Here is an 11,777-nt window from a genome sequence, read left to right as displayed (position 1 = left end):
TTTTAATAAGTCCTATAAGGGCATTCCAGTCAACTTTTAGAATCACTGTTCAGTGGTTTCTGCAATGCCATTACCTGTGTCCTGAGTTCCCTGAACAACTCATAATCTGTATTTTTTGATACTAAGATGTCTCAAGTGTTTTTTGGAAGGGGATAGTATTTATTAATAAGAACTAGCTGGAGCCCTCTGACAACAAAAAGGAGGTGGAGCGAGTGGAATCGATAGGTTATTAAAGAACAGAGGTTGCAAGGTGTTGGTCATGAGAGGGCAGCATGCTGGACATTGCCAGGAATTATCTATCTCCATCTTTAATTAATTAACCACAAGTATTTCTCAACTCTCCTTTAGTAGTATTTAAAGTCCATTCATTCCTAAATGAATTCTTTTTAAAAAGCTACAGGGTAAGGAGCTCTCTTATCCCCACTGTCGCCCAATTCTGATGGGCCCACCCCATATGGAGTATAACCAGCCTTTCCAGTCTTGGCACCCCACACATGCACCCAACCAGTCTGAGTATCTCTGGTCTACATGTACTACATAAAAGCCTATACAGCTCTTTATATAATCTACATGATACAAACAGAGAGGCAAACCAACAAATCTAAAAAACAAGCTCTGTATGTATTGTACATGTTATAAACAAACAATTTTTTGAAAACAAAACAATTTTTTGAAAACAGAGAGGTTAATACAACTTATTAATTGAATCAGGACACATCAAAGTGGTATTACAGACACTTTTTGAATGACAACAGATGATAAATGTATACAAATTACAGTCTAGAATGAATACAAAATCCATCTAGATAACGATTAGAAAAGCATCATTTACAAAAGTAAATCTGATTCAAGTGGCTAAAGAATGTATGCCCCCCCATTTTTATAATTACACACGGCTTGAAACGCAGCACATCTAAATCCTCCCCTTAGTGCACTATTCAATACTACATTTATATTCAATGACTCTAGTGATTTAAAGATTCTAACACATTTAGCATTGACATCAAGAGACATGTCGTAACAGGTTCACTATGCAAAACTCAAACGAAAATGTGTGAACGTTCTTTGCAAACTGTAAGGTGCTATATGCAGATGTTGTTAGCTATTGCTATTGCTATTATTACTGTTCAATGACATTTCACTGAACATGGGAAAAAGGAAGACAACTTTGTATAACTGACAAATATGACTTATAGAACATCTTAAAAGGAATGCAGATATTACTTTGAAGGACACATAGCAATAACACAGGCACAGAAAGTGTGGTCAGGAGTGATGTCAAGGAATTCCCAACTATTTAAAGGAATATACAAAGGACTAAGCTATTCACAGATTATGTGTAATATTTATTTATTGTTAGGTTTCCAAAATCCCTGAAAATAATTTATTTTTTAAGGTGACTCTTTCCCCGAAAAAGAAATCTTGTCCACTTATTAATGTGCTACTTCAGCCCAGCTCTTGTAAAACTTATCTTAAACACAGGAGTACAGTCTGAATTAATAGCTTTACTATTCTGGTGGACAACACAGGGCGCTTGACAGCAGAGAAACCTGCCACTAACCTAAGACAAGTGACAAATTCTGTGCCATAGTTGAACCATTTATCAAATGGGCCTAACAATAGTTTACAACTTCACATTAGTATAAACAAAAAACATGAACTTGTCTAGAGACAAAAAATATATATTAGATAGGTTTAAAAGAGGATAGATTTAAAACAGGATTTAAATCCTTTGTTTCATGTACCTCAGGTTTAATCTTTCTTTGGGTATAACTTGCTCCTTGGATATTCTTACTGTATATATAAAATTTATATGAAAATGGAAAATAAACACCAAACAAGTCAATTAGTTGCTTCTTTTGGCAAAAGCAGTGAGATATGTGTGATGAAAACATTCTAATCACTAGAAAGTATTTCTGTTAGATTCCCATGAGACACAGGGACTCTTTAATGGCAGGTTTAAATTTCTTCACTAACAACTCAAAACCAAATTCTATCGTTATATGTGAAATGGTATCCATTTGAAGAGCTAATGACATCAGATGCATTCTATAGCAGACTTTTCATTTTTCAGCACAACAGGGAAAAAGGATTAAATTCTGGGGGGGGGGCAAAATGGGAGGTGAGAAAGGTAACATGTTACAGTAAATAGGGTTAAAATCAGTAGCTTGGATGGATACTTCAAGTTACACTTCCTAATTGAGGTTATTCTTATAATCAGTTTTCAAACAATAGTGAACATATTCCCATCTTAAAACATTTATAAGGGCTCATCTGTCACTTTCCTTTCTATCCATTTTGAAGTATATACACTGTGCAAGGGGAAATAGGTGAGGCATCTTGAAAAATATATCTATCTGTCAAATACTATGTGTTATTTACCATAGTTAAGAACAGCAGCAAACAAGTGAGCTTACAGTTTAAAACTTAGGAAAAAAACTGCTTTGAAAACAGGACTATTTTGAAATAATCCTAAATATCAACTTAGCATTAAATTTTAACTTTCAAACACTTGGTACTATTTCCAAGAGGAAATTACAACTGCTTCTGCATGTATCCCTGGTTTAAATATTGCTGAAAATATCCATATCATTACCTATTCAGCAAATATTTGAAACCAAACAAAATAATCCAACATTGGACATTAATATTTTACAAATAGCATAAGATCCCAAAAGTACAAGAAACACCTTGGCATTATATAAAAAGAAATTAGGTAGACAATTCTAAATCCAACAGGGCATCTTAAGAGGGGACCATCTAGAAATCTATCACACAATACTTCGGACTCAAACATTATACTAAAATTGTAGTCTTTATCAAACAAACGACCCTTTACATTTAAAATAACTACTTAAAGACATTTAAACTGTAGACAACATTTAACTATAAGCAAGAATTTTAAAAAGTCCTAAAATAATTATCCTGATCTTTTATTTTGCTCAACAATTAAATAAATACAAATGCCTACTTAACTTTTAGGCCTAATCATCTATTCCTTTAGTCCAGTTCCACAACATAAAAAATAATAAAGGTGAACAAACAAATCAGTAATGGCAAATACTTCAGCAAGGGCCATTGTATTAGAATTATCAGTAACAGGAAATTTGAATTTTAAAAAAGTAAACTTTTAGTGTGTATCAAACTAACATAAGAAATGGCTTTCAAAGATGCATGTATTATATAAACCAAAATAGTGGTTATCTTCAGGTGTCAACATTTTTTTTTAATGAGGAATTTTAATATTCTTCCTGTTTGATTATATAATTTTCTAGTTTTTTAAAGAGAATATATATTATGATTTTATAATTTAAAAAACAAATATTTGTGGGGGGTAGTGTTTTTAGATTATACAAATAGTGCCAAGTGGCTAGAAAGAACACGGACTAAGTATACCCACATAAAATCAGGGGTTTTATTTTTTTCCATCAGAAAGGGCCTCAAAAATTACCTAACTAACTAATTTACGCTGTGTGTGTGTGTGTGTGTGTATGTGTGTATGTGTGTGTATAAAACTTAGCTCTGATTTTAAAAGACCACTAACCCAGAAATCCCAAGGAGAATATTTCTTGGGTGATAAAAATAATCCATTTTTAAGACTGTTTACAATCCCAACATATGCAAAAATGAACACATTTAAATGTATACACTATCATATATAGTATAATAAAAAAAAACTATAAGAAAAACCATGGAGATTCCCCAAACCTTATAACTGAAGCCTAACTTCAATGCTGAATAGAAGAGCAAAACATATCATTAAAAAGTTGGTCTGAAAAGCACAAAGCTGGCCTCCAAGGGGACTTTAAGAAGCAGGCCGAGTGCTCCCAAGCAACAAGCTCTTTGCTTTGCACTCTAGATCCTTTAGTAAATTGAAGTCCTTTTACATGAATGGGTGTGATTTAGCCAAGTTTTCCCATAAAATAATGTAATGAAAGATTTCTACGGACTAGAGATTATACTTTATGTGAAATTCCTTAGTGACATTCAGATTAATTCCAGTGTTCACAATTTAAGTGACTTTCCATAGGAAATTAAAACCCCAAATCCAAGGACCTGGTATATTCATGATAGCTAGGGAAAGTGTTCCAGCGTAAAATGAAGTTTAGATTTGCTTCACTGTGTACATCTTAATATATTCAGAGGAGTAAAACCCAAAAGCAACTATAAGTCAAAATGCTATAAAACATTTTTTGTTGTAAGATAATTAAATTCTTTTCAGAATAATGTGTAACTAAGTTAATATATTCATTTGTAACTAATTTAACTTTTCCAAATTCTCACTTGCAAATGAGACTCACAGTTAAAATCAATTATACAAACTATTATATTAGAAGGATCAAAATTTACACTATTCAAATGTGACTCCTTAAGACTGATTTTAACATGTTCTTTCAACTTTATTCAAATCATCAGTTCCTCCACCCTCAGCATTTACCATTTTAAAAAGATAAATTTAATGCTATCAAAAGGCGATGTTCACTTTAATCCTGTTTGCCTTCACGCCACTGTCGTGAGCCTTCATTCCAAGCCACATACACAAAGAGGGCCAGCACCACATGGACTGCAACCACTGCAACAATAGCAGCGTAAAAATAGCTGTCCCTATTGGACATCCCAAGGGCACCTATCAAGGGAAAAAAAGTTTCCATTTTATTCCAAAATTTACCAAAGAACAAAAAAACAAAGCATAATAATTTTTATTAGCTGTGTATTTCTTAAACTAGTCAGGAAATTAAAAAGTAATATTTTGGTAATGAACTAAATTATTCATTACAAGATTTGAGTATCTTCTATATACTAAGAACATTATTTTAAACAAAACCATAATTAAAACTTCATCTAAGAACTTCAACAACAAAAAGGGGACTTCATTTTCTTTTCCTTCCATTATCTGACACTACAAGTCCACCACAAGTCCCCCAAATTCCTCCTCCCATGTCAGCCAACCCTTGCTCTCAAGGAGATACTAAGAGAAAGGATCTACATGCTATTTCACAGAAAACCATAAACAAATTAAGATGTCAAGCTGAAATAAGTGATGGAAAAGCTCATTTCATAAAGACTCATTATCAGCAATGTGACTTTTGAAAAGCAAAACAGACAAAAGAAAAAAAAATTAAGAATACCCAGTTTACAGATATAGAGACATCATAAAAACATAAAATCTTTAATTGGTAAGGAGAAAATGTCTTGTTTTATGGGTCTAGGATTACCTTCGAATATATAAGATTTAGTTGTGAAATACAATCCAATAGGAACCGTGATCATTAAAGCTGTGAAGAAGAGGAGTGTCTTCAGGGTAGATGCTAATGAACTTTCATTTCTGGAATAAAGTAAACAAAGATAAAATCAGAACCAGCATAGCCACAGCCAAACACTCTTATGTCCCTAACACTATAAACTCCCACAGACCAGATGCTGGATAACCTGTCCCCTGCAAGCAGAGTTCAAAGGAGGGAAATCAGAGGCAGGGACTCATAATCCAAAGATCCTAGAGACCCTGTTATGGACAGTTGGAATTTCTTCAGCTAAAACATGGGGAATATATCACCATCCTTGAGAGACTGTCATTCAAATACAGTGTGAAAGAAAGTGTCACAGCACTCTCATAAGCAGACAAGCTGAGCCAACATACCACATACCGGGTGGGAGAACAAATCTGGTGCCCCAGATATTGGAATCAGAGCTTTGGTCCAAGGAAGCAGCGGCCGTGCTGGTCCTAGAGCTGACCAGGCACCAGACACTGGACCAAAGGGGCAGACCTGCAGGTTAACCAACGCACGGTTCCCCACTAGAATCAGGGCTCTGTCAAGGGAAGACTCCAATACCATCCACGGAGCTTCTGGCGCTGGACGCCTCTGCTCGGTTTGCACGGCCTGGAGGAAACCAACCTGGCCAGCGGGTGAACCAGGGCACCGTTCCCGCTGGAACCAGAGCTTTTGTCACCAGGAAAAAATAGAGCTAGAAGGATTACTTCCAAACACATTTTACAAGGCCAGCATCACCTTCATACCTAAGCCAAAGACACAGCAAGAAAACTATAGGCCAGTATCTCTGATGAATATTGTTGCAAAAATCCTCAATAAAATATTTTCAAACCTAATTCAACAACACATCAAAAGATTATGTATTATGGCCAATGGGATTTACCCCTAGCATGCAGGGCTTGTTTTACCTATGCAAATTAATCTGTGATACATCACATTAATAGAATGAAAGATAAAAACCACATGATCATAATCATTTAATACAGAAAAAGTACTTGACAAAGTTCAGCATCCTTTCCTGATAAAAACTCCTAAATGTTTACACATAAAGGTAAGTTTGTCAACATAATAACCGCCCCTTATGAAAAACCCACAGCTAACATCATATTCAATGGGAAACAATGGAAAGCTTTTCCACCAATATCTGGCAGAAGGCAGAGATACCCACTCTCACCATTTCTAGTCAACGTAGTACTAGAAGTAATAACAAGAAAAATCAGACAAGAAAAAAACAAAAGGCATTCAAATTGGGAAGGAAGAAGTAAGATTATCTGTATTTGCATCATACTTCCTGATTTAAAATCACATTATAAAGTCATAGTAATCAAAACTGTATGGTATTAGCATAAAAACACATACCATACATCTAAATTAATCATACATCCAAATTAACCATCCAATTAACCATACATCCAAACATGTATGGTTAATTAATTTTTGACAAGGGTACCAAGAGGACACAATGGGGAAAGGATAGTCTCTTCAAAAAATGGCGCAGGGAAAATAGGATTTCTACACGCAAAAGACTGAAATTGGACTCCTATCTTACACCACACACAAAAATCAACTCAAAATGGATAAAATAACTACAACATAAACACAAAGTTTTAAGGCATAAAACTCCTAGAAAAGAACATAAGAGGAAAGCTCCTTTACACTGATGTTGGCAATGATTTTTTTCAGTATCACAACAAAAGCTCGGGTTGCAAAAGCAAAAGTAGGTAAATGGGACTGCATTAAACTAAAAAGCTTCTGCACAGCAAAGGAAACAGTCAACAAATATAAAAAGGCAAATTACAGACTAGGAAAAAATATTTGCAAAGCACCCATATGATCCCCAAATTAATTCAACAGCAGAAAAACCACCCGATTAAAAAATGGGCAAAGCACTTAAGCAGACATTTCTCCAAAGACATAAAAATGGCCAAGAGATATATGAAAGGCACTCAACATCACTAATTATCAGGGAAATTCAAATTAACACCACTATGAGATATTACCCCACACCTGGTAGGATGGCTATTATCAAAGAGATAACAAATGTTGGTGAGGATGTGGAGAAAGAGGAACCCGACTACACTGTGGGTGGGAATACAGACTGGTGCAGCCATTATGGAAAACAGTATAGAGGTTTCTAAAGATACAACCCAGCAATCCCTTTTCTGGGTATATACCCAAAGGAGATGAGACCACCATCTCATAAAGATAATCTGTGCTTCCATGTTCATTGCAACCATTATTCACAATAGCCAAGATATGGAAACCTAAGTGTTAAGAGTCAAAATAAAAAAAAAAAACTATGGTATGTATATATACAGTGAAATATCATTTGGTCTTAAAAAAGGACACCGCCATTTGCCACAACATGGACGGACCTGGAGGACATTATGCTAAATGAAACAAGCCAGACACAGAAAGACAAATACTGCATGATCTCAATTATATGTGCAATCTAAAAAAATATATATCAAATATATAGGAATAGAGAACCATGGGGGGGGAGCAGGGGGAGAAAATGAGGAGAAGTAGGGTCAAAGGATACAAAATAGCAGATATGTAGGATGAACAAGTTTAGATTTCTAACATACAACAAGAGGACTATAGGTAATAAAATTGTATTAGAGATTTTTGTTACATAAGTAGATTTAACTGCTCTAGTCACATACACACACAAAAAACTATGTGAGATGATCGATATGTTAATCTGCTTCACCATAGTAATCATCTTACTGTCTATATGTAGTCCATAACATCATGTTGTGAATTTCAAATACACACAATAAAATTTATTTTTAAAAAGACCTGTACAAAAAAAACCCACAAACACGGATAAAACATGTAACATATTAGATATAACTAACAACATCTATTTCTTGATTACATGCCTTGCACATGTGTAATTAAATGCTCATTGATGTAAAAACAAGTTCTAATATTTTCATTTGGTACATGAATCTTTTAACATATCTCAATACTGAGCTATAAAACTCTCATCTAATATACATAAGCTCCCTTAAACTGTTTCCTCATAGTAAATTTTTAGAGGAATTTATTGTGTAATATTCATGAAGAATATGATTGTCTGCAGTAAAGGATCTACAAAAAATACAAAAATAGTCACTATGTGGCCACCTCTTTTGTGTACCCTAACAAAACACTTGACCTATGGTGTTTCTATGGTGAGTAAAAGTATGTTTTAAGTATGAAACTTTCAGATTATCTAACTTGATAAATGAACAAAGCTTTGAGAATCTAGAGAAAGGGAAGGTTAACTGATTATTTTGTTCCTTAGATTATCTCTTTTGCATATCCATTATCTGGCCTGGCTTTTAAAAAGTTTATTATTGAAAAGATGATATAACACCATAAAATGTTTTAAATTAAACAAAATCACTTGCAATCCCACCACCAACATAACCTTTTCTACATGCTAATTTCTAGCTCCAAGGCAATCTACACACAGCATATCTTAACAATTTGTAGCTGATCTTCAATTTCATCTCACTTCTCTCTTTACCTCAAACTTCAAAAATCTGACTACTTTCCTCATTACTATGTGATCTCATGACTATGGAACTAAGTATAAAGTCAAAGTTAAGTGAACAAACTTAAAAACTAGCAAACTTCCTCTAGGACATTTTCTCCTTGGCTTCCAGGCACAGCAGCTGTTGGTTCTGCTGGCACAAGCCAGCTTGGGTAGAATCAGTGGTTTATTCCAAAATAAAGTAACTGATGTTATTCAATTGATTTCTTCCACATATCTCTGATTGGGTGTTACTGAGCAGAGACTTGTTAGAAATGAGGAATGGGAAAGGCCAGAATTAAAGTTGTCCTCATACCAAGGAAAAAGTTCAAGATGAACCTTACGGTGTCCCCACTCATAATACCACCTAGAGTTTCCCCACTTCATACAAACTTCTGCAGCAAACATTTAGCAGACAGAGCCTACCACATTCCCTTTTGTGGCAAACAATACTTCCAACAGAATTCTTTCTTCCATTGCCAAGATTTCATTGCATATTCCATTAGAAAACTTGAGTCAGTCTAGGAGGGCTATAGTGTATTCTAAGTGTATCTAATAAAAATATCCAGCTACTTGGGAGGCTGAGGCAGCAGAATTGCTTGAGCCCAGGAGTTTGAGGTTGCTGTGAGCTAGGCTGATGCCATGGCACTCACTCTAGCCTGGGCAACAAAGCGAGACTCTGTCTCAAAAAAAAAAAAAAAAAATATCTGTTGGTATCCTCATAAGTGAATAGTAATTTTAAATAAAAACATACACACATTGACATTGTAAGGGAGAAAAAAGATCACAGGGTTCCAAAAATCACTGGTTTTGGAGTCAGTGAGCTTGCTCAAATGCCAGCTTCAACACTTACTAATTGTGTGGCCTAATTCTGTGATCTTGGGCAAGTCACTTACCCTGAATCAACAAAATCAGGAAATTAAGCAGTTAGAGAAATTAAGAATTAAGATAATCTATGTAAAGCACCTACACTAAGCCTGGCACACAGATTTCAATGAATAGTAAGGTAACTCCCTCACTACTCCCTTCCCTACTGAGGTGGGTTAGAGCCACCTGCCCTCTCACAGATTCCTTTTGTTCAGCCACCAGCCCCCATCCTACTGCAGTCCCACACCAGAGGACTATTCCTTTACATTCATTCATTCATGCAACAAATGTTTATTAAGCACCGATGATGTAGGCCCCATAGAGAAGAGGAGATGAAGGAGGCCAAGTTTCTGCCCTCAGAAAGTTCACCCGGCAATGGGGAGACTGCAGACAGCAACATCACAATATAAACGACAGTTGAGAAGAAGTGCTAGAATAGGAGCACGAGCTGAAGTCCCACTGACCTATCCCCCATGACCCCAGATTCCTTTTTCCCCGAGTGAAATGTCGGGGCCAGGCGTGCAGACGCTGCATACCCCAATCTGCTTTCCCTCTCCTCCCACCCCATAGTCAGACTCCACGCCCACCCTGTTCAGCTAGGGCCTTCCCTCATGACCCGCTAAGGGCTACCTGAACTCGGGCGGCTGCATCAAGTTCAGCGCCGCTTTATCTAGGCGTTCCATGGCGTAGGCAGGCCGGCAGCAGGCGCTTGGCGGTGGACTGGACTCGGCAGCCGCGCTCAGTAGGCCTGGCAGTCTACAGTTCGAGACAGGCCGAGCCGGAAGTGCCGGTGAGCGCCGGGAGGCTGGCTGCAGTACGCAGGCGCGGCGCAGCGCTGCGACGCAGAGCTGAGGCAGGCGCAAGCGCTGGAGCAGGGTGGACCCTCACGTGACTTACCGGCTGGGGCTCCGTGAGTGCGCCCTGCCAGGGGCTGCCTGTGCTGGAGGAGCAGGCCGGGCGAGTAGCCCAGCCATTCCACGTTGAGCTGGGACTTGCCGCGCAACATAGTTCTACTGGGCGGGCGGCATAGCCGCCCCCCCCCCCCCGAGTTCGCTTGAGCCTCTCTTGTCTTCGTCTCAGTCCCCATCGCTGAGCTGGGGCTGCGAGGATATCCAAGCAGATGAGCTGTGAGGAAGGACTACTACACAGACGGCAGTGGTGCTAGGCAACTGAGTAGATTAGGACGACAACAACAATACAAAAAAGCAATGCACGTTATTCCACCAGTAAACGCCTCATTAATTACTGCCGGCAGTGAAAGGCAGTCCAGCCGTTGGAAGCTGGGAGGAGTTAGTATAGCATTCACCCAATTCCATAAAACTACAGAATGTCAGAGTTGATAAAACCCTTGCTGAGAGTGACTGTTCCAGGCTCGTTGCCAGTGACCCCCAACTTCCACTTAAAAGTTAAAAACATATTTTACAGCTGCTCAGAAAGCTGCCAATGAGACAACAGGGACTCAAATAGTAAGGACAGATGGGCCTCAGGGCCTGCGCAATCTGAGAGGTATAAATGAAAAGGGTGCGTAAGCCGGGGTTCAGGCTTGACAAAATTAGGTTGCCACTGGCTACTAATAAGAGAACAGCCCGTAAATGGTCAACGCCTGGAAAGGGCCACTGGCCACACATCTATTTTCTGCACCTCAAGGACACAAAGACCACTTCTGAAATTATGACTAAACCAGCAGCTTAGAGCCATGAAAGGACAATGGACTGGGCAGCAGGAAGCCTGGGATTTAATTCAAATTTAATAATCCCTCTCTGGACTTCACTAGGTAAGAACCACCTAATATAAGAACTAGAGGCAGAACTAGAGAGAATCAATCTAGTTTTGGGGTAGGCAGACTGTGGCCAGCCAACCAAATACGTACAGCCTGCCACCTGTATTTTTACAGCCTATGAGCTAATGTTTTTTCAAATTTTAAATGGTTGAAAAAGTCAAAAGAATAATATCTCACGACACAGGAAAATTATATAAAATTCAGATTTCAATATCCATAAGTAAAATTTTGGAACCCAGCCATGCTTGTTGGTTTGTATTGTCCACAAGGCAGTATTGAGTATTTGTGACTCAGAGGTACTGCTCTGTAAAGTCCAAAATGTTTACCATCTGGCTCT

General features: G+C 37.5%; 1 protein-coding gene across 1 annotated transcript; it reads right to left on the bottom strand.

The window, feature by feature from the left end:
- Window positions 1-602: 602 nt before the first annotated feature.
- On the bottom strand, window positions 603-10,472 carry VMA21 (vacuolar ATPase assembly factor VMA21). Its single transcript, XM_012735923.3, has 3 exons — window positions 10,291-10,472; window positions 5,217-5,326; window positions 603-4,627 (listed from the first exon to the last, which is right to left on the bottom strand). Exons 1-3 carry the CDS (start codon window positions 10,341-10,343, stop codon window positions 4,485-4,487), a joined length of 306 nt encoding a protein of 101 aa, XP_012591377.1. The 5' UTR covers window positions 10,344-10,472; the 3' UTR covers window positions 603-4,484.
- Between the last annotated feature and the right edge of the window lie 1,305 nt (window positions 10,473-11,777).

Source organism: Microcebus murinus, chromosome X, assembly GCF_040939455.1.
Source record: "Microcebus murinus isolate Inina chromosome X, M.murinus_Inina_mat1.0, whole genome shotgun sequence".
NCBI lineage: Eukaryota > Metazoa > Chordata > Mammalia > Primates > Cheirogaleidae > Microcebus > Microcebus murinus.
This window is presented reverse-complemented; position numbering and strand designations above follow the sequence as displayed.